The 23,800-nt window shown below is 44.1% G+C and overlaps 1 protein-coding gene across 1 annotated transcript; it reads left to right on the forward strand.

Moving 5' to 3' along the window:
* Positions 1–17,468: 17,468 nt before the first annotated feature.
* On the forward strand, positions 17,469–23,512 carry tbx22 (T-box transcription factor 22). Its single transcript, XM_061726370.1, has 9 exons — positions 17,469–17,624; positions 18,040–18,275; positions 19,865–19,966; positions 20,093–20,267; positions 20,734–20,736; positions 21,165–21,329; positions 22,063–22,127; positions 22,371–22,456; positions 22,557–23,512. Exons 1-9 carry the CDS (start codon positions 17,469–17,471, stop codon positions 23,096–23,098), a joined length of 1,530 nt encoding a protein of 509 aa, XP_061582354.1. The 3' UTR covers positions 23,099–23,512.
* The last annotated feature ends 288 nt before the right edge of the window (positions 23,513–23,800 follow it).

Genomic DNA, 23,800 nt, shown 5'->3' on the forward strand with positions numbered 1-23,800 from the left:
CAGCGGGAGATCGTTCCAGAGCCTCGGTGCGTCGGCCTGGAAGGAGCAATCTTCTCGCGTCTTAAAGCAGGTACGAGGGACCATGAGAAGGCTCTGGTCACATGATCTCAGCCTCCGAGATGGAGTGTAGGGGCACAGTAGGTCCTGGATGTAGGAGGGGCCTGACCATGCAGAGCTCCCAATGTCAGCACCAAGAAATGAAAAGGGACGGGGAACTAGTGAAGAGTTTTTAAAATTGGGGGGATGTGAGCCCTTCTATCAGAGCAAGTCAGCAGCCTTGTTGCAGAATTTTGGACTTGCTGAAGACGCAACAGTTCTTTCTTTAGGCAAGAAAACAAACTATTGCAGTAGTCCAAATGAGATGACACAAAGCATGAATAATTAACTCCAGATCATTTTTGGAAACAACTGTTCTTAGTTTTGAAATATTCGTCAACTGGTCAAAACAGTTCCTCGTCAGCTGGAGTGGTGATCTACTGACATTTCTTTGTCAAAGACAACACCAAGATTTCTTAGGCTTGACTTAGATGAGACACTCAATTCACCTAAAAACTGGTTGATAGCTGGAATGACATCATCAGGGCCAATCACCTGCACCTAAGTTTTATCAGAGTTCAACTGCAGAGAATTTGCTCCGAGCCGTTGTTTTATCAAGACAAAAGCGGACCCAAAACAGAACCCTGAGGTACTCCGCACAGCAAATCAGCAGAGTCAGACAAGAACTGGTTTGCTGAAACACTAAAGCTCCTACCTGACAAATAGGAAATGAACCACAATAGAACAGGTCCAGACATTCCAACCAAATCCCGCAGTCTTGTTAGAAAGAATTCATGATTGACAGTGTCAAATGCCGAGGAAAGATCCAACAGGATCCGAACAGTGCATTTCCCAGAGTCTCCAGACATCATAGAGAAGACAGGATTAGATGGAAACAGATGATCTGCTGTGGTGACATCTGAAAGGAAAACTGAAAACAAGAAAAACAATATATTTACTTGTTTGTTTTAAACCACATTCCCTGCATGGTGTGCAGTATGGCGCACTTGACATCAGACAGTCTTCCATTGGTGATGTAGTGAAGATAATCTTTTGCATGTATAATATTTCATATTTATTTCTGTAAATATTCCACTCTGTGAACTCTGTAAATACATTCCCTCCTGCATGCTGTGTCAGGCTGCCAGCACGCCTGCCCACTCGCACTGACACACACAGTACACAGCCTTCACTGCACTGTGTGGAAACACAGACCAGTGCCAAGGTTATACAGTCTGACACATATCCTCAGTCCTCTCTCTGTCTCTGGCCTCTGGTGGTCCTCTGCTTCCTCTGCTTTCACTCTGCTCAGTTAGGGTTGTACATATGAGTAAATAAACATTTAACTGCTGCACCAGTTCTCTAATTACACACAACCCAGTGGCATCTCTCCAACCCTCTGCTCTTGCAAGTGTACCATATGCATCTCCCGGTCTCACAAACACATGCATAAGTACACACACACACACTCACTTTGCGAGGCTACGATATTTCCTCTGTTAAACAGACAGATTGGACCGGTAATCACCACTGAAAGGTACATAAACAGAGCAGCTGATTTCTGTACCTAACTCCCCCTCTGTGTGCCCCTCAACACTGACTCTGCCTGAAAATCCTAAGTGGTCCTGAAGGCTTGTTTATGAGCTCGTCTTACGCTGTGTTTGATCTGAAGGCTTGCCCACACATGCATGCGTGGACGAGCACACACACTGTGCAAGAGAGAAGGGGAACCAGCATTAGCTGTAATAGTCGAGATGTTAAACAAAAGACTTAGGTTTAATCCTGGGGGCTTCTCAGCATCGCAGACGAGAGATGAAGATGAGGAGAGAGCTAGAGGGCCGACTTCTCTCTCGTTACAGAGGGAAACAACGAAAGACTGGGGGAAAGGCATGGAAGCAGGTGGTGGTGGGGAGGTGATTTAAAGAGAGAGAGAGAGGGAGAGAGAGTGAAGTGATAACTAGGGGGAAAAAACACGGAGGGAAGTGCATCTGATGCTTGAGTGGGTTTTCCAGAGAGCTGATTAATGGCCTGCGAGGTAGAATTTCTGTGCTCTTCAAACTTTAATAAGCAAAAACATATATAAGTGAAGACAGTGTTTTTGTGGAAAGGCCTACAGGGGCAGCAGGCCTCATATTGGTGGATGGCAGGCGTGTATGACGGAGTTTGAATACCAATGTTTCCCTGTGGTCTGCAGCAAACGTCCAATAAACCCAATAAAAACACCCAGGCCAGCACACTCCTTCACAACTGCACAACTGCTCTCTGCCTGCAATGTCAGCAAACTGTGAAAGTCTGCGGAGGCAAAGAGCAAACCTCATATAAAGTGACAAAAAAGAAACCCGTGGATGACATCATTCACTCACCGGCCAACAAATATCATCACATGCACAGAAATACACCTCACAGATTTGTCATCAGTTTCACTAGCAGACATGTGAACCCGCAAGTGACAAATGGCTTCGTCTCTTTTCACTGTTCCCAAACCTTACATGCACTGCACACACACACACACACACACACACACACACACACACACACACACACACACACACACACACACACACACACACACACACACACACACACACACACACACACGCACACACACACACACACTGCTATGGCAACAGCTGGCCACAGGGCTGTATTGAACCAAAAAGTTAGACCATGGACGGTGCTTCATAACGTCATGACATGTCTTCATGTGGATCCGCCATAATCACCGTGTGCGTCGAGAGAGAACGTTTAGTGGTCAAAGATTTGAGAAACAGAAGAGCAGATCTGTTGGGCAGACCTGCTCAAGAGAGCAGCGATGCTGCTTCAAAGTGCCCTTCACATTTCTGCAACCCCCTAAATCAGCGTTCATCACACACTTATGATCCTTGCCCCACCGCACGCCATCTTTTAGCAAGGCACATATGGCTTTGAGACAACGTTGACAAATGAGTTTTTCTCTGCGAGTATCAGCTTCCACAGCTACCTTTGCTCTCTTGCACCACTGCCTGTCTGACGCCCTTCATCCTTTCAGCTCGGTCATCTTTAAAAAATGTGATTATTTCCCATTGCTGGTGGTATGAAGAGCTGCTCAGGGGGATTAAAGCCCAGACTTTGGTCAAAGCAGTGATGATATAAGGTGCACCAGCCAGTTTTTTGATGGACGTGCAATTTTGAGATTTTGAAGTAGTTATACGGAAAATTCATAAAACAAACTGATTTATTTTAACTGCATTTTCTCTGCATGATAGTATGGAGTCATAAAATAGATACGTAAGATGCCCTCTGACACATGATGACATAATGACATTTCCTTCAGGCACATTATAAATGTCATCTGCACCATTTTCAGTCATTTTGTATTTATTTTAAATAAGAAAAATGAAAGGTCAGGGGGAGGTTTGACGCAACGTCTGAATGAAACTTCACACATATTTAGATAGACAGCAGTTTCTTTTCAAATGTAAACTACATTAATGGAACCTTGCTGTGTGAACTTAACTGTCTGTGTTAATAAGCTGAGTAAGTTTTGAATATTTTACAATTTTTACCCAAGAAGTTTCCTGCCAGAGCTTTTATTTCCTTATTGGTTAATGTTATATCTGGAAACAACAATCACTTTTCAAATCAAGTCACTCTAAAGCAGCATAATCATTTGAAAAGTCCATCTGTGACTTGTAAATATGATTTAGATTTGATTATGTGTGCATTTATGAGAAACAAAGCAAAGTTCTCATGCAATAATATAAAATGTTTACTAAAGCTGCTGGTGTCACCTGCCATACCTGTACATGTTAATATCATCTTATTATTGTGACCTTAACTTAGCAGTTAATAAATCTCCACTGGAAGAAGCCGTAGACATTTTTATTAGTTGTTATTCCTGAAGTCTTGATAAAATGTTTGATACATTGAAAAATTCAAAGGGATAAAGCTCGAAAGGACTCTTCTCATTTGTGTCATTACAGTTTTGTTCATTGCAGCCAGATTTTAGGGGGAAAATGACTCCTCTTCTTTGTGGGGTATGCATCTTTTTGGAAATTGCTGACTTTTGAGGGACAACAAATGCAACATAATGTAAACTCAGGCGACCATAAACATGAGCAGACTTTTTACTCTGATCTGGGAGTTGTGTACACGCAAGTTTTGTGTAATGTTGATATTGTTGAGTTATTTTTGTCTTCAGATGTATAAATATATTTATGAAAGCCTGTTTTTCTTAGCGTGTCGCCTTTAATGAACTCTTTGTTGTACTGTAGATAGGTCAGAACTAATCCATTGCTGCTGCCTGACTGTCAGCCTTGACAACTTGAAGTAGGAAGAAGGTTGTAAAGACAGAAAAACATCCAGAGGATGATGGGATGAACGTTCAGGAGTCAAAGACAGGACAGAAAAAGAAAGACAGATGATTCAAAAAGGAGAAAAAAGGCCAGAGAAGAGCAAAGGTGTGGAAATGGGCGACTGTCTGTTGTGTTTTTGAGGGTTAAACTCTTGGGAAATGACCTCATCATGATACTGCTCCAGAGCGCTGCAGCCCTGTTGACTTTGCATCGATGCAACACACACACACACACACTCACACACACACACACACACACACACACACACACACACACACACACGCACACACACACACACACACACACACACACACACACACACACACACACACACACGCACACACACACACACACACACACACACACTCACCCTGTGTTGAATTGTGGCCAATGGCATCATGGCCTGGGCGAATCACTTCCAGATTCAGTGACATCACCTCTGCCAGGTTCACAGGAGGAGCATGAAGCGCACACACAAAGAGGACCTTTCCCCCGGAGGGCAACACACCGTTTTGTATTTTTTTTTCTTCAATTATGGCACAGAGACTGCATCAAGGCTTTTTATTCCATCTCCTTTAGTGAACTCAGAAATAAACTATCCACAGATCATACTGTGGGTACAGAACAGACCTGACAGACTTACACTCCCCCGTGGACTCTGAAACCACCCTAATAAGGTTTTATTAGCCTGCAAAGGTTTAGGGATGAGGTCGTTGGAAGGACATTGGTTTATAAATTAGGATTACATGGAGAATGTGAGAGTTGGACCGATACAGACCTTTGCATCTTCTGTTGTTGCTCCAACGATCACCTAACGCTGCAACATGTCTTTGTGCCTGAAAGCAAACTGCGCTTGCTGTTTTGTGCAGCTCAGAGGTGTGAGATCAGCTGAAAATATCCAGTTAGTTAATGATGACCATATGCTCATAGATCAGCCCTTCCCTTCTGTTAATCGTCACTTACATGTAAATACAGTATAAAGCCTTAACACCACTTAAAAAGTCATTTGTTACAAGCCAAACACCTCAAGGGCGCATGTCACCAGAATTAATGTATTATTTTTGCAGATTTGGCTGGTTATGCAAAACACATGATTCTGTGTGGGACACGTGGAAGTGTTTGATAGAAAAGGATGCTCAGAGGATGTGAGGATAAGCTTCCACAACTGATGACCTCCCCTGCTCCACCCCTGCTCCCTGCTGTGTCAAAGTTCACCGTGCTGCAAGGGAGACAAACGTGAAGTGAGACACCGTGGATGGAAGTAGTGTGTGTGTGTGTGTGTGTGTGTGTGTGTGTGTGTGTGTGTGTGTGTGTGTGTGTGTGTGTGTGTGTGTGTGTGTGTGTGTGTGTGTGTGTGTGTGTGTGTGTGTGTGTGCCTGATTGTCTGGAAGGACTTTCCAGCATTTCAGAAGTTTAAGCCCTGGTCAGGATGTAGTTATGGAGCGCTAATTTGAGAGCTGTCTGATTGCGGGGTTTCTGTGGGCCCCTACCAAACACACATCTTCACACACCCCACACCCACACACACACACACACACACACACACACACACACACACACACACAACACAGAGTACTGCCCATCATACGATCACAGCTACACACACACACATTTTATCAGTCATTAATCTGTCAGCTGTCATTAATGGTGGAGGATAGGCTGATTGGAACCAGAGGGAGACGGGATGATGTCAGGCAAACACACTTCACTGCCAGAGCTCTCGTGTGTCTCCACATCTCCCTTTCATCCTCGTCATCACCACATACACTCAGACTCGTCCATGTGACTGACAGACGGACAGATAAAAGTCCAGAAGTTGGCATGAAAAAGAAACTCTCCTTTCTTCTTCTTGCTTCCGTAAAAACAATTTTTCCTGAAGACTGCAGAAGCTCTCAGTGTGACTATGATGTCAAAGCAACTGTTCGTAGCGGTGAATGTATCGTAATGAATGAAGATGTGTTCAGATCAACCTGCCTACATCATTTGTACAATTTTAACACTGAGTTAAACATGCACGCTATACCCGGCTCTGGTTGGAGGACGAGCTGTTGTGCAGCCCTGACAGTAATCCCCTAAAGATGTGCCGCGTTTCCGGGGCTGAGAATGGATCACTTTATTAGCGCTGACGGGCGATCATTATCTGTAAATACAGGCGGGAGCCACTAATAAATCATTTCTCGTGGCCTTGATAGAGTGGTAACCGCAAGGCATTAAAGCGTCGTGAAAGTAAGCCGCACGCTGGCAGGCCTGCTCCGCATGTGTGTGTGTCACACTACGCCTTGGCAGGCATGGATGACGGGGCGAGAGCCGGACTTTTGATTGAAATAGCATGCTGTCTTGTGAGCTCCCATTATGGCAGTATTTAAATTATAGAGTCTCCACAGGGCTGCCGAAAGTCTCCTGGGATGGGAATGAAATCAGTAGGGGGGAACTCGGTTCCACATGTCAGAGGGCATTCTGCCTTGTGGACGCTGAACAACGCTCTAGTGAATTATGGCTTTTCTTGGGCAGTTTCAGGATTAAATAATTCCTCCAGCTTCCAAATCAGTGCCAAAATCCTTGTGTATGGATTTGTATGGGTGCAGGTATTGTGTAGGAGAGTAGAAATGAGGACAGATGAGATTCCAGCAGCTATTCATAGTACACATGAATAGCCTACTTGCATCGTGAGTAATAAAGTTATCCTTGACACATCATAAGTAAAGCTCAGAATTAAGTATTAACACTTACCATAGAGGCATAAATACATACATAGCATATTACTCAAATCTAAAAAATAGCTGCTCTTGATTTCTGCAAACTCTGCAGGAAAAAGAAAAAAAGGTTTGGGCCTTTTTATTTTTCCAGTTTCCATTATTGTTTTGAGTATTGATCACATCACATGTGAAGAGCTTTTGGCCTCATGTGCGTAAACATAAAATACGGCTTTAAGACGGCGAGTTCGTGTTCTGTTTGTGGTTTTTTGTTGCAGATTTCCAGTGCTTGACGTGTGTTTCCGTGTGTTCCTGCTTCCTGGATTGGCAGTGGATGTCGTGACCCCCCCCCCCCCCCCCCCCCAAAAAAAAATCACTGGGTCTGTATGTGTATATTTATGTATGTGTACGCATATGTATGCATATATATATGTATATATATTAAATATAGTAATAATGCACATATATATACCTTTGGTTTCTACCGTCATGGTATCAATCATTAATATGTGTGCAGACAAGGTAAAAAAAAAAAAAAAAGACGGCGAGTTAGTGTCTGGGACGTTTTGTTTTCTTGTTTTCCTCTGCTGTTGAACTGTCGCCCGTGCACGGAGCAGGAATTCCTGGCGTCTACCCGAGGCCCAGAGACATGAACAAGGCCACGCTTCATCCACACATTGACTGATATTTTCCAACCAATCAGAATCAGAAATACTTTATTGATCCCCGGGGGATAATTTTCTAACTCATACAAGTCTTAAACAATACGGTTTTATTTCACAATGTGGCTTAAGAATTAAATATAGATATAAGTTATGATTGCTGAACACAAAGGGAGTCTGTTGCAGGGAGTGAGATGTACAGTTATATGACCGCAGGAAGGCTCCGTTTCCTGTGGCGCTCCGCGCTGGAGCTGCTCATTGTGGCTGGCCAGCACTTCATGAAGACGGTTGGAGACATTGTCCAAGATTTCATGCAGCCTGGACATCATCGTACTCTCTGAAACCCCCATCAGTGTTCATCTCCGTCTCCACAATAGCCGTGGCCTTGGGGATGAGTCTTCCCAGTCTTTTGGCATCTGCAACCCGTCAGTCTGCTGCCACAACACACAACAGCATACACTCGTAAAACATCCTGAGCGTTATCTGGCAGAGATAAAAGGACCTCATCCACCTCCACGAACAGAGACAGCTCTGGTTCTTCCTGTAGAGGGCATCGCTGTTCTGTGTCCAGTTTGTGAGAAGTATGGACTTCCAGATCTCATAATCATCTCCGATGTCCACACTAACCTCAATTGATGGAATCACCGACCTCCTCTCCGGGTTCACAACCGATTCATTGGTCTTTGTCAGACAGAGCTGTAGATGGTTCTGCCATGTGACTAAGTCATCCACAGCAGCCCTGTTTTCAACACGTAAGCGTAGTTTTTTTACATGAGTCATCCATCACTGAAACCAAACCTTGTGGAAAATTCCTCTCAGGGGGAAGATAATCAGAGGAGCAGCTTGGGTGCACACGTGTAGACAATGCAGGGCCTTCGGGCTCGGGATGTTCGTGTGTGTCTGTGCGATCATCTTCTCTGTTTACATGAGGCTGCACAGGCTGTACTGTAGATTGCAGTGCAATTCACCGCAGCACACCGAGAAAACATCAAGAAACTGACTGATATTTTAGCATGAAAGTGTCTCAAATAAGATGCAGATTTTTTGTATCTATTTTTTAGACAATGCTGTGTGGACAGTGGGCCTTGCATAAGAGATGGGCGTTGCTTCTGTGAGCTCCATTGATTTGTGAACTGCTGCTCGCTTAAAGGTTTTTTTTTTTAGCAAAAAAATGTGCACAATAAAAACTTTATTCTGTTGTGGCTTAAACTATTTTAATGAGGTCGGAGTTTTTTTTTTATCGGTACTGAAACTATCATTATGCAGTGTGTGGCATGATTTTGAATTTAAGGAGAGGTGGCACAAACACTTTCATCTAAATTTAAGTGTCTCCAGACAAAGAACAATATTTTCCTGCAGAAATTAAAAAAAAGAAAATAAAAGCACACATCACTTGAACCATTCATGCACGGTGTTGTTCTTTGGGGATACCTTCTAATCTTTGTGACATTTGGCTTAAAAACATCAAATTCTTGGTAGATGAAGAGTACTTCCTCTCCGCTCATTCTTCCCTCAGTTTGTCCTGTCTGCTCCGGCCAGCTTGAGCCGGGCCAGCCCAACCAAAACTCTGACGGTTTCACCCTCATCAGAGGTCGCTCTGCTCCCACAGCTGCGGGTCCAGCACAACCTCCCGCTGCAGCCCAATCACATCCCCGTCCGGGCTCCTTCTGCCGACATGTGGGAATGAAAGGTCTCATTGGGGTCTGCTGGAAGTATTCAGGATACAGTCCTCACCCCACCCATCCCATCATCCCGCTCCGTGGCCCCTTCTAAGCGAACCCCTCTCCCCTCATCCCAGCGCTGCGCCGGGCTGTGATTGGCATGTGAATTGCAGTGTGTGGTGATGATAATAAGAGTGCTAACTGGGTCCAGGCCTGCGCCTTCCAGCCAGCCGCCAATCCCAGCTGGCACGGCCTGAAAGACAACGGCTGCCACCATCTGAAGAGGCAAATAAAAATGACAAGCTAACTGTTGAAGAACTGCTGATTTTTCACTTGTTTTTAAAGCTTTTGAGGCTCTGCCAGATTCCTCTTGCAACTCTTTCTCTTAAGTTTTCATTCTTCTTCCCCCGAAACCACATCCAGATATATGAAACCCCTCATTTATCAGGGGAATCTAAAAATAATGTGGTGCTGCTCGGAGTGATTGTGCTCTGTGGGACAAAAACAGATAGAGACATGTGTGACTGAGGGCTTCCTCAACAACCTTCCACCGCATGCATGCAACGCTATGGATTTCCCCTGAATAATTACTACTTCCTCTTACCGTGCATGTTAACAACACTAAAACAAGCACTCAGCACATTTCAAACTTCTGCACCAGTCAAAGAGCCCCTGCTCTCTTTTATACATTATTTTATCCAAATAGTCCAACATCATGTGGTAGTTATATATTATGGTATTAGGAAATTACAGTAATACCCGGCAGATTAGTTTTCCAAACCTTGACATCCTTCTGGGTTAAACAATTGCCATTCCCAAATCCCAACTCCCTGACGCTGTGTGGATCTGTGTGCCCTGCTCCGTCTGCTTGGCAGGGCCGCTCGTCTGTGGCAACGGAGACGGAGGAAAGACGCTCAGCTGAGCTCCCCACATGCAGAGTCTGACTCTCATTATCAATTAGGCTGTTTTTGTTTCTTTTCACCGCAGCCATTAACCACACAGTTACTGGAAGTCAGAGACACAGAAGGAGAGAAAAGGGAATTTTCATCAAAAAGAATTAGCTATCTAAACAAGCGAGATGGATGTGCCACAGAGTTGGAAATGTGAAGCATTGTGGACAGATGAAGATCTATATGTGTTTAATGGGACGATGGTGAGTAGTGCAGGATAACTGAAGGCTTAGGGGGCGAAAGGAGGGAAACGAGGGAGAGGGAGGGAGAAGATAATTCACAACACTTGTGGTGAAAGGAGGAGGCAGCATCTTGGCAGAGAGGGTTTCATCTCCTGTTTTCTTTTCACCCTCAATCCCTGCTACCCTGCAGATCAGGCTGAGGCAGGAGGAGCCAGTGAAGCCTGGATGCCGTGGCACATGAGCCATTAAATCTTCCTACACTGTGGGCAGCGGGAGGGCGGTAGTACCAGGCCTCGTGCCCAGGATCCCCAAACGCTGCCAGCACGGAGTCCAGAAGAGCCGCAGAGGAGAAAAGCAAAGAAGCTCTGGCCCACTTTTAGCTCTGCGATGACCTCTGCAATGCTCTCCTGCTCAGGCTGCTGGAAAACTGAAAGAGATGGTGCTACCCCCATCACAAAACGCTGCTAGATATGGAAAATGTAAATAATAAGGAAAATGAGGCACAGCACATTTTACTGCTACTTTTACTTCTCTTGCATAAAGTTTTATGAACCTGTATGAAACTTTATGGTTTTTTTCATGTCACTTTAACTTAATGTTTTTAATCCATCTCACCTTTTGCATTACAGGACTACCAACCATGAAGAAAAGAAAAAGAAAAATGAACACTTATACAACTTTTTGACGTTGCCAAGCAAGGAGACATTTGAGTAGTTATTTGATCCCATTATAAGTCAAGACTGGATGAGATTTTCATATACCTGTACCCTCTTCTCACACAGCCATGCTGCCAGCTTGTCATTGTAAAAACATGTGTGAACATCCCTGACAGATGTTGCCTTGAAAGCAGCATACGTTGCTCTAAAATCTCAGTCTAGTTTTGTGCACTAATGCCGCCATCACAGAGGCCTCAGGCCACTGAATAAACCCAACATCCGCTCACATAAGCTTGACATTTTGCTTATAAAAGTCCGGATGTTGCTTTGTGTCTTTGGCTTGGAGATCACAACCTCCATTTCTTCCAACAGAGATCTGGAAAACTGATTTCCTATACGATAAAATACAATATGATCCATTCTCTTGTGGTTATAGCTATTGATAAATGATGGTGCCTGGTGCGGTGCCTTCTGAGCGATCAAAAATCAGGGCGCACCGCTCAGGTCTGGACGCTTCCCCCTCAATGCACTGAACTTGATGAGTTGGAGGAACATCAGAGTATGAAGGATGTATATTAATGAATGAAATTAGGTTGATGGCAAAAACACACAAAATATCTTGGATTCATACTGTCTGCAGAGAAATAAATGCCAAAACATATGTGTGAAGTGCAGTGTCGTTTTTAAATTTGGGTTCTAGGTCCATAATCTGTGTAGAAGTCAAAACCATAGGCTATTACACTGGTTGCCAGCCATTTCTCCCATTTTATATAGTTTTTATGGTACTTAATATTCCTGACAGATTAATGGCCTAAGTGCTTTTGAAATGCTTGAAAATGAACCAGGAAAACCTTTCATCCATCAAACCTTTAGTTTCTCTAGCATTACCACAAACATTTGGTGAGGCAGCTTTCAGGCTATAAGTCATTCAAACCGACGGCCACAGCGTCTGAACGCAGCTGAACGTTAAAGATATGGAAAAGCCAAGGCTGTCAATATTCTAATATTGTCAACACACCCCATCACTTGTGAGTGAATTAAACCTTTCAGAGGGGTCACACGTGTGTAATTTTTCTCATTCTAGTAGCTCTGCAGTTTAGTTTGTTACCATAGCAACACAAACTGCACCATAAAATTCAAGATTACGGGGCCTAGTTGACATCTAACAGTCCTTGTATTCGGGCTTTGCCCTAAAGGTAGGATAAGTCATCGCTGGGTGATCTGGCTGATAATTGAAATATAACATCAACACAACAAGGGACGCTAACTCTCCCTGCCCGTCCGTACAGTGCCCGAGGTAAGAAATGCCCCATCATGAATGTGCATTTCCAAAGCAAAAGCAACCGCACAAGCACAAACCCTCCTCCCGCCTGCGGCTGCCTGGAGCAATGCTTACTCTGGTCCGGGGCCAGGCTGCACGTGCTCTGTTTCAGGTTTACAGAGTCAGGCTTGAGTAGGAAGAGCCTTTTTTTTTAGCAAGCGGATCGGGAGGAAATATTCCCTGATTGTGAGGAAAAAAGTGTTATAAATAAAAATATTAAATAAAAAGTGCAGCAGCAACAATTTCTTGAGGCTGGTTTGACATTTTTCTCCCATCATGATTTCAATTTCTCAATTTTCTTAACAATTTAAAGAGTAGTCCTCCGCTCCACTTGCATGATTAAGCTGTCATGATGATATTATAAGGGGAAATGGTCATAGAATTACAAAGATATACTTTGGTTATTTGAGGATAATCCGAGTGCGTGAGTATCTAACAGTGGGAGTTCCCTTCCTTTCAACACACATCAAGGAAGCAGCCAAATGAGATTAAACTCAAATTTCCCTCGCTGACAACTGATGGGAGAAGCACATTTGGACAACTTTCAACAGCAAATCAGAGGGTGAGATGCAACAGTGTTGGCAGACACAGTCAATTAACTCCTATAGGTGGAGAAGGGTGTGATTAGCTTCTCACTCAGTCTCCCATTAGGGGTTCAAAAGCAGCAGAGGAAAATTAGACTTTATTCTCACACAGTGAGATTGCTGCAGGCAGTCAGAGGGATGAAGTGGACTTCAGACTGCAGTAAACTGGCTCAAAGACGGACAAAATAGAGGTTATGAGTTGCAGATGTGATGTTTCACACTCAGAGAGACACATAACACACACGCATGCATCATGGAGCTGATGACATCTCAGGGTCAAAGGAATTTGTCACTCTGTAATCAGTCATGTTGGAAAATGCTCTGAGTAGTTGCTTTTGCTCTCTTCCCGCTCTCTTGCATCTATTCCATCCGTCCTCAAACGATGGAGTGCAGATATCAGCAGACAGGTCAAACTTCTTCCAATCCTCACTGTTTGAAAGTTTGAATGTATAAAAACCAGCGTTGGAAACGTTTAGCACATCACTGTCGCAGCAGGGAATGTGTTTATTCCAGGTGGGCCTTCGCTCGCTTCCAGTGCAGAGAATTCACATCTCATTAGTGCTGCAATACAGTAAGCATTTACAGCGTTCAACATTCAAACACTCCACCAATGTCACAGCAGAGGGGAGGTGGAAGTTTGACGTTTGGCAGTGAACGGGCATTCGCTCAAGCAGCCCATGCAGAAAAACCCTCAAACACACAAAAAAACACACACTCAATGCTCAGCATCAGGATCCAACTTAAAACAAACCATCAGGGGGCCCGTCACAACCATTCAGCACTGAGATACAGGAAGACAGGCCTGTTTATAAACACACAAACACTGCAAGCTGTGAGAGTGTGCACGTATACCAAATACACTGATGCCTACTGGTGTGCAACTGGTCGTGATTAGTCTTTGGGCACTTGCCTGCAGCTGCAAACACGCACACCCGTACACACACACACGGCACACACATACTTCAGCCCTGCAAGTGAAAATCAAATGACACAGGATAAACAAAGTATGAAATACAGAAAATATGTACGAAAAACAGAAGGCCTTCCCCTCTAAATGAGACAAAAAGGATCCAGTTAAAAATCACTTGTGTTCGGGCCTCCAGTTGGTGGATACGGTTCAGACTTACCATAGGCTTCAATAGAAACCAATTATTTTTAAATGGGTATTAATTATGCCTGGGATACAAATCAACAGAATGCCAGCGGGCCTGAAGGCGCAACATGATGGGGAACCCCAATTAGAGCTGGCCATCAAACTTCCGCATTAATGGAAACCCGAGGCCACTGCCAAATTGGATTTGAGGCTCTTGTTTCCGCCAAGCGCTCGTATTGTGCTTAATAAGAGGAAACATGTGTGCCAAATATCCCTGAATGAGACGAACGCAGATTTGAGCCGGATTAGGAATCAGAAAAGCAGCGAGGAGGAGTTTCCTGTTGCTATAGCAACGCGAGGCGGGCGACCGGCCGTCATCACTCCGACGACATCCCGTAATCCCCACGAGGAAGATCTGAGTTGACTGCTGAAGACAACATGGGAAAGCAATCAGACGTGCGTGAAAGAAAGCTGCACTAGACTATATATATATATTTTTTTTTCCTTTTTCTTTCCCGCCCGTCTTTTTTCAATAAGAGGCCTGTGCGCGTAAAACCAGACAGGTATGTTGCGCTTTTCTGTTCCGCAGCGGCGGATGTTTAAGATGCACTGGAAAGAAAACGTCAAGTTCGGGAAAGAATAAACATAAATCCAGCCCGGCGTCCTGAAACAGGTTCTGATGACAGAAAACATGTGATTTCAGTTGGTCATAGTTCTCCATTTCCCGACTGTTGTCAGAGATTTCCATCAGCAACCAAACCAACCGTGCAGTAAACACGACCCTCATTTGTTTTCTCCTCAGAGCAATTACACCATGTGATTAAAAAACATTTTAAATAGAGCCTTCGTTGAGTTTTATTTGTGTAAAGCGGATCTATTTCATGTTGAGCAGTAATGTAATAATCCCGAGCTGTCATTACAGCCCAGATCTCTCCCTGTGCGCAACACTCCATCTGATCTGTGCGTTTATGAGAACCAGAATGGCGCACACCCTCGTCGGGTACACCAACTGGAGAAAAAAAAGGGGGGGGGAAATCCCACTTCTGTAATGGCGAAACGGGAGACAAGAAAGCGCTTCAAGGAAAGCCTTCAAATTAATGTAGGAAATGTTAACTTCAACAGAAAAACAGCCAGTTTCACGGAGATATTTTACCTTCCAGATGGCTTGGATTATAACAAACTTAAATATTTGTGCATCGACTCCCCTTCAATACATTTTATTTATCTCTCAGCAGTCAAAGTAAGCCACTTCGAAAAATATTGAAAGATTTGTTTTTACTTAAAAGAATCGTCTTAAGGGAAATGGTCGTGCAAAACACAAACTGAATAAATTCCAGACCATCAAATCACGTATTGCTTTGCAGTCAAATTGTCCTATTTAAAAAATAAAGTTATTTTAATTCAGAAGTTTTACATAATAAATGTGGACATTAAATTTGGTCATGTGGTCCTTGCAGGTCTCAAATTCAAATTAAAAACAACATCAGATGCCTGGAGGTTAAGAACACATGACATACAACTCTGCATCATTATTTTTTCAAAAGAAAAAGAAATCTAAAATGAAGGATCGACGTGGGGAAAAATAATTAAGTCTTAACCAAATTATTCAAGGGTTAGAACCAACTTTACCTTGAGTTGTCATTTCAGGTTGGCCTTCTCTCTTATTGTAAATTCATTTTTTAGCAAATCCTTTCCACAGTGTGGCTTTAGTTCACTGGAGCTGGTGCATTTCTTTATGCAGGACTCTCTTAAAGTTCTTTCAGCAGATCTGCTGCTTTATTGTTGTCCTGTTGTATGATTTTCAGCCAAATTTAAACTGTCATGACGGATGGCTTCATATTTCATTCTCAAATACTTTCATGTGCACAGAAGTTCAACAAGCCCAAACCATTGCCCCTCCACCACCGTGCTTGTAGTTAGAGTGATGTTTGAAGAGTTTGTGGTCATATCTTGTGTTTGATTTGCACCAGGCACATGTGGTTTATGACCAAACATCTCCACATGTGTGTGTTTTGTTACTTTCTTTTGTTTTGTTCCCATGAAGTTTTGCAAACTTTGCATGTTCCTTTTAGAAAAGAGAAAAACTTGATTGAAAACAATCCAAGCAATTGTACTGCCATTTAACTTTTAACATTTAACTTGCTAACCTGTAAAGTCTGGGAATTAGCTCTTTCGTATTTTGAAATTTATCTCAACATTACATGTCTGACCTCGGGATGAACGTCCTGGAACATCCACTGATTGGCAACTGTTGTAAATGTTTTGCACTTGTGGATAACCTTTTTCACTGCAGGGGATTCCACATTATTTGGAAACAGTCTCTTCCCAGACTGTTGGGCAACAACAACTGCTTCTCTGATCAGTGAGGTCTCCCCCCTTGACCTTGTGTTAACAAACACCTGAATGCTTCAGACCAGCAAACTCTTTTTACAGTGGTGCTCACACTTTATGATAATAAAGTGTTTTTTCCTGATGGGTCATTTCAGCATTTAAAGATAGTTAACTATTCTGATTGTGTCTGTGACTGAATTTGGTTAATGTTAAATGGCCCGAACCTCACTAAACCAAATATTCTTGCACTTAAGTGTCAGACTTTGGTGGGTTGTGCTTACAGATGCTATACTGCTTTCACACAATGTCAATTGACACCACTGTCAAAATAAAAATTAAAAATTAAATATATATGTTTATTTATTCAATCAGGCTCCTTTCTGGATAAAACTTGTTTTCCTAGCTATTTCAAATAAATGAAATGGAAACAGAATATATATAAAGCCTATATATTTATTGTTTAGCATTGAAACTCAACCTTGACACTTTTATGGGGGACTAAGTTCTCTTTCCTCTTAAATTAGATGGACAGTCCTGAAGGGTATGTTTTGCAGCGCAGCCCCGTGTAAAGGAATGCTCGGTGCAAACTCTCCCCTCCCTCTCCGTGACGCGCAGAGGGGAGTCGGAGGAACAAGTCCTCTGTGAGGCAAAGAGGCAATGGGAGACGCTGAGACGGATAAAGGGGGAGAGAGGGACATATTGCAGCGAGGAGGAGAGGCGTGCCAATAAACACGCTTTTTTGGATGAGAGCGCGCGTCTCGGAGAGCACATGGCAACGCACCGGATCAATTACGCAGCGTCACGGAGCCGCTGTGAGAGAAGAGGGGCTCCCTAAGGTGCTGCCCATTCAGCTGCTGCTTATTCTGCTTATTCGGCCCAGTCCCGAGCTGACTGCGCTGGTGACGCCGATCCTTGCGCGGGACAGAGTCAAAGTTCAGGCAGAACGCACGGCGTCTTTCTGCAGGATGCAGGGCCTGAGCTCCCGGGCTCACGCCTTTTCTGTGGAGGCTCTGGTCGGGAAACCCTGCAAGAGGATGAAAGTGTCAGAGAGACACGAATCCAGTTCAGCAGGAAGCCCCGGCGGTGACAGGATCACCTTCACCGGTGAGACACAAGGACGCGCCTGCACGCCTTTCAACAACGCCTTTCTGTTTTTAGTTGCAAGAAGTTTCTGCTTCTTTCGACCACTGCTTCGTGAAGCTTGTAACTGTGCGTTTAGACACTTTTATATCACTTTGGGCTCATTTAGATCTTTACTCAATTTAGGGTTCCGTTTAAAATCCACGTGATGATAATATAAAAGTCCTTTCCATGGGGTAAACATTTTGTAAATTGCTCTTAATTCAGTGCACTGGAGGAACGTTGGCCCATAAATATTTTAATAGGCTAATATCAGAAACGAATCCTAGCTTTATCCAAGAAAGAAAGAAAAAATGTCAATTGCAGTAACTTGTAAATCTTTTAGATATTACAACCAGATGAATTTTATACTTTTTCTTCAACTTTATAGTTTTCTTTGACACTTTTTCAGACCAGCATGAATATCCCAGCAGCCTGATGAAGAAAGCAGGTTCTCCAGTGAGGAGGCCAGGAGAAACCCCCAGTGACCCCACTGATCTGACTGACAGGCCGGGAGCCGAGGACTCAGATCCGGCCAATGAGGAGAGCGACTGCCCGGCGGACAGAGAGGTCCGAGTGGAGCTGCAGGGCTCCGAGCTGTGGAAGAGATTTTATGAGATCGGCACTGAGATGATCATCACTAAAGCTGGCAGGTATAATAATCTGGAAGAGAAGGACTGCATTTGGGATCTGCTGCTGTTATTGTGGCATGCTTTGCCTTTTTGCAAGTTGGCCCTTAATGCGTTTACTGATTTCATGCAGCCTTTCGATAAAAGGCCAGATTTATTCAGCCTCGTCTTAACAACCAAAAATATATTTGGTCCCCAAAAAGTTTATATTTGCGGTTTTATTCGTCTTAAATGACACTTGACAACACCCCAAACCGCAAAGTAGGACACATTGTGCGACTACCATGGCTTTACGGACAGTTGTGCCAAAATAAAAGTCTAAAATGATGTAAAAAATGGAGGCACGTATCACAAATGTTTAATTTAATTTTGAATACTGTACAGCCTTATGGACCACATTTGAAATGTCGAGTTGCTGCGGCAGTTTTTAAAACAATCAGTGGAATATTATTATCAAGTCCATATTCACTTTACTGTTGGTCACACGTGCGCATATCCGGTGTGAAAGAAAAAAAAACGTTCTGCCAAATTTTAGACGAAACAATCCATCCCAAAGAAATGACAAGGGTTTACCAGCCGACATGCAACACAAAACAAACTGAAAACGCTGGTGGATTTCACTTTATACCAGAGATGCGGGACGTGCATACAGACATTCACGGAATGTTTTTGCGTTTCGCTCATACTTTGGCAATATATACAGCAATTATTATTTAAATGTATTTATTTATTGTATTGGTACATACATAGTCTGATGCTTTTACATCTCCAGCACTTATTCAATTAAATTCAGTTCAATTTAATTTATATGGCCTCTATTATATGCAAGACCCAGAACATGACATGCACACTTATATGGACACTATTGCCTTTTGGACACTATTGCTTACCTCGGCAGCAAATGCTCCTAATGTTGCTGGCAGCAGGCCTGCCGCTGCACGTAACCTGCTGCTTTCGCCCACCCACCTTTTTTTTCTTTCCTCCTTTCCCTCTTGCTCTCTTAATGTGCCGCTCTTTGCCCACCTAATTGGCCAACGGGGATAAATAGTTGTTTTTTTTTTGTTTTGTTTTGTTTTTTTCCTGATTCTAATTCTGATTCAGCAAAGAAACCAGTGCAAGAAGTTGAAGGAGGAAAAAAAAAAAAAGCTCATGTGGAAATGAACGGGGAAAACAACAAGTCTGCTTTAAATGCCCGTGGACTGTCATTTGCACGCGGAAATCTCGTGACACAACTCGGCAACGGGTTTTCCTAAATTAACCTTGTTTTTCTTTCTGAAAGAAGTGTGTTTGTGGCGTCATGAGTATAGCCGTGCATGTCCTCTCCCGTTTCCCCGAGAATGACTTATTGGAGCTTAACCGCCTGCTGAGGTCTGGTCGGGCCGCGTGTTGGTCCGCTCACTTACCAGAACGCGCGCCGTAAATCTGGCTTTATGGGCCGCGATGGCCCTGCAGGTCCCTGGACTCCCCCCTGAACCTGACCGACACCTGCACAACCAGCCTTTTCTTTTTTACACTGTATGGTATCTTTTTGTGTGTGATTTTTATTGATATTTATAGTTTAGTTTAAAATATTACTGCAAATATCCTGAGCCCCTTCTCTCACTGCGCATTAGGAGAATGTTCCCCTCTGTGAGAGTCAAAGTGCGCAATCTGGACCCTTGCCAGCAGTACTACGTCGCGATGGACGTCATGCCCGTGGACTCCAAGCGCTACAGGTGCGTAAATACGCACTATTTAGACTGTTAAACCTGAATTATGGTTCTGGGTTAAATGTGTAACGCGGAACCATAAATCAGCCTTTATTTGTCATCTGGCCCGCTGACCTTTCCGCACTTTCTCAGGTATGTGTACCACAGCTCGCAGTGGATGGTGGCCGGAAACACGGACCACTCCTGCATCTCTCCCCGGCTTTACGTGCACCCGGACTCCCCGTGCACGGGAGAGACGTGGATGCGCCAGGTCATCAGCTTTGACCGGGTCAAGCTCACCAACAACGAGATGGACGATAAGGGACATGTAAGTGACCCGTTCACGGCCAAATAAACTGTGGATATACAAAAGGACACCGTTCTTCTCTTCTGTAGCTCGTTGTAGTTTCTGCAGTTAATAAAAGGACACATAAAGAAATCTGATCAGCCATTGCGCTTCCAAGTGTTGCTGCTGGTATGCAGAGTCGGGTTTTAACTGCTTCAGACAGCTTCAGTCGTCCTTAAATCCATGTCACATCTTGAGCCCCGCCTGTTCTTAAACTGTATTAAAGAGGAGAAGGAAGTGGAAATTCTTCTGGGCTCCACGCTTCGTGATTCTCAGAGATGCAGTGGTGACTCAAAGGTTAAAGGAGGCTTTTCATCCCCGGCTAATGAAGCCTAACTGGAATTTGTGTGTCTCAAAGATTCACAATTCCACAATTCCCAGAATATATATAAAAATTGGTTATTTCTAACATCATGCATTTATATTTGCAAATTCATGATTTTTTAAGCAAGTATGCAAAAAGAGCATAACAGGCCAAAAAAGTATGTAACTGCAGAAATACCTTGTGCAAGTATATTTTCTTGACCTCGGCATTCTTACTTTATAATGCATGTTCAAATTTACTCAGATCATTTGGTGAGGCGTCAAATGTTAATCGTTTCCACAAAATTATTATTACTGCTGTGACACACAATAAATGATGATTCATATTTTCTTTTTCGATTTTCATCCAGTTAATACAAACTATCATACCGGTCAACACAAGCAATGTCATTTACCTTTGAGATCTCATTTGTGTTGTGTAAAAAAAGTCTTTCTTTCTTTTTTTTAATTCATAATTTTAGTCAACTTTGGTGGAATATCTATCTGCATGCCTCAGATGACATGTTCAGTGTTTGCCTTGCAAAGTTTGAAATATTTATATATCTCGATCTTCAGATCATTCTTCAGTCAATGCATAAATACAAGCCTCGCGTGCACATCATCCGGCACGACCCCCGGATGGACTTGTCCCAGATCCAGTCTCTGCCAGCTGAGGGGGTGCACAGCTTCTTCTTCCCAGAGACTGAGTTCACCACAGTCACAGCCTATCAGAATCAGCAGGTAACTCTCACAGAGAGAAAAAGCTCTCCGGAATAACGGATGTATTTGACAGCCACGTATGAAAAATGTTGTATTTGTTTGAAAAGAGAAACTTAAAAAAGAAACGTTTCCCACCCTCTCTGGGCCAGATATCTTAAGGCTGATGTTTAATCTTTGACATTTACGTGGTAGTTACTATGTTGACACAGTCAGCAGCTTAGGCAATTTGACCTGATATAAATATATTTTCTAAAATGCACATCATTAAGCCGATGTGGTTTCTCATGGTTCCCGGTGAAATCATAAATTCCTGTAGTCCTTGTTGTCTGCGTGGGCAGTTGCTCAGAGAGGGAGTGTGTGTGTTCACACACAGGGGACCTGACCCTCCTGTTGGCTGCCATTCTTCCACTAACACAGCCGTCTGCACGGCCTGCCAGCTCTTTTCATCAGGGCTTATTTTACTATCAGAGAATATATTATTATAGAAACTCAGTAACGAGCTGTGACTGTGCCGACTGCTGGAGTCCGCAGGCTATTAAAGCAGGAAATAAAAGTGCACAAACCCCAGCGCTCCTTCCCTTAGCAGTGCTGTTTGACATGGCTGATCGCCCTGGGTGCTGCTGGGAGATGCAGTCCCCGAGGGGAAGCCCTGCCACTCTCCGCGCTGCTGTAAAGCTGAGATCATTGTTAACTTAACACGTCACCGGTGGAAACGTCCGCTCTAACCTGTATCTGTTCCTCTCTCCTGGGCTAGATCACAAAACTGAAGATCGACAGGAACCCCTTCGCCAAGGGCTTCAGAGATCCAGGCAGGAATAGGTACAGAAACCTCAGCGAGCGCTGAACATCAACACTCACACTTTAGCTCGGAGGGTAAAGGACCCAAGCGGGACCATAAGTTCAGGCTCTGAAATGTGAAGCCACGTAAAACCTTCAAATAAAAATGAAATGCAAAGTGCTGAATTTCACACCCCTCAGAACCAATATTGAAATCCCTGGAATAACATTTTTTTTGCTGCGTTTACAGTTTATATCTGTGTGTGCATGTGTGTTTGTGCATAGGGGGGTTTTGGACGGGCTGCTGGAGTCGTATCCCTGGAGAGGCCCTCTCACCTTTGACTTCAAGCCTTTCACCATACAGCTGCAAGGTAGCGCGAAGAACATTTCTCACTTTCTCTGCTCCGATCTGGGTTTTTTATTCTTTTAAAAGTTGTGATTGATTGATTGATTCCTGACGTTTGCCAACAGGGAGCTCGGGGTCGCCGGCCGGCAGCGTGAAGAGCCTCTTCCCTCTGTCCTCCTCCTCATCTCTTCTCCCACACTTTGGGCTGTCCTGCCCGGACGCTGCCCTCCACGCCCTCGCTCTCCCCCTCTACAGCAAGACGTCCCCCGCCTCACCGGCCATGTCCCCTCTGCCCGCCGGCGCCTTCTCCTCCCTGGCTGCAGACACGGCGAGAGGCCTGCCCTCGCTGCCTCCGCTGACGGACCTGCCGCTGCTCTCCGCGCTGCAGGTGAAGAAGTGTCCCCACTTCGGGGAGTCGTGTCCTCACAGGGCCCCCGGGAGCCCCGCGTGCCTCCTCCCCTCCCTCCACAACCCTCTCAGCGCCCAGGGGTCTCCTCTCCTCCCCCATCTATCAAACTCTGCAGTCCCCTACTGTTTCTACCGCTACAACTTCCCCTTGAACCCCCAGCTCTCAGCTATTTCCCGGCACGCCAAAATAGCTGAAGACACCCCAGACTGTCTGCTGCGCCAGTCGCCATGGCACCCGACCACCAACCACTGCCTCTGACAGCTGGACCACACTTACAGACTCCGGCCCATTGAGTGGAACAAGCCAAAGCTCACTGACTGCAACAAAACATAATGGGCTGGTTCTCTAGTCAAGCCAGGCAGGAAGGAGAAATGTTACTGTGTGGACATTTTTTTTTTTTTTGTATTTAAGAACTGTTTCTCACATTGTGTTGGATGTTGCAGCACAAAAACTGATGGTGAAGCACGTTCACCTCCAGCCAAAAGGTTCCAAACATCGGAGTTGAATGAAACATGTCTGTTCAGGCAGGATGTTAAATCTTTATTTTGGACTGAAAAAAGTTGTACTTTTCTACAACCTTCTTTTTTCTTTCTTTTTTTTTTTTCTTTTTGTGATATTTCAGTCCCCCGCGGCTGTTACCAAAGAGCACCAGCAGTAGGACCTGAGGTATGTGCCATAGCGATCGAAAAACACCACCGTTGCTGTTAAAATGACCACAAATGCCCATTAAAGTATTTTTCATGTTTTTGTTAAAATCAAACACGTTTAAATGGTTCTTTTTCCACACATTTGCTGATGGAGACACATGCACACAAAGAATTTTCCAGCGTTTGTCAGAGTAAAAGTACAATAGTGCTGCATATGTGCTATTGTGCAACAGGAACTGGCTTTGATATGAGACATGATGCTCGGACAGACATTATGTTGCAATTATCCACTGGTATTCTCTGAGACTGAACA

Source organism: Cololabis saira, chromosome 7 (genome assembly GCF_033807715.1).
Source record: "Cololabis saira isolate AMF1-May2022 chromosome 7, fColSai1.1, whole genome shotgun sequence".
NCBI lineage: Eukaryota > Metazoa > Chordata > Actinopteri > Beloniformes > Belonidae > Cololabis > Cololabis saira.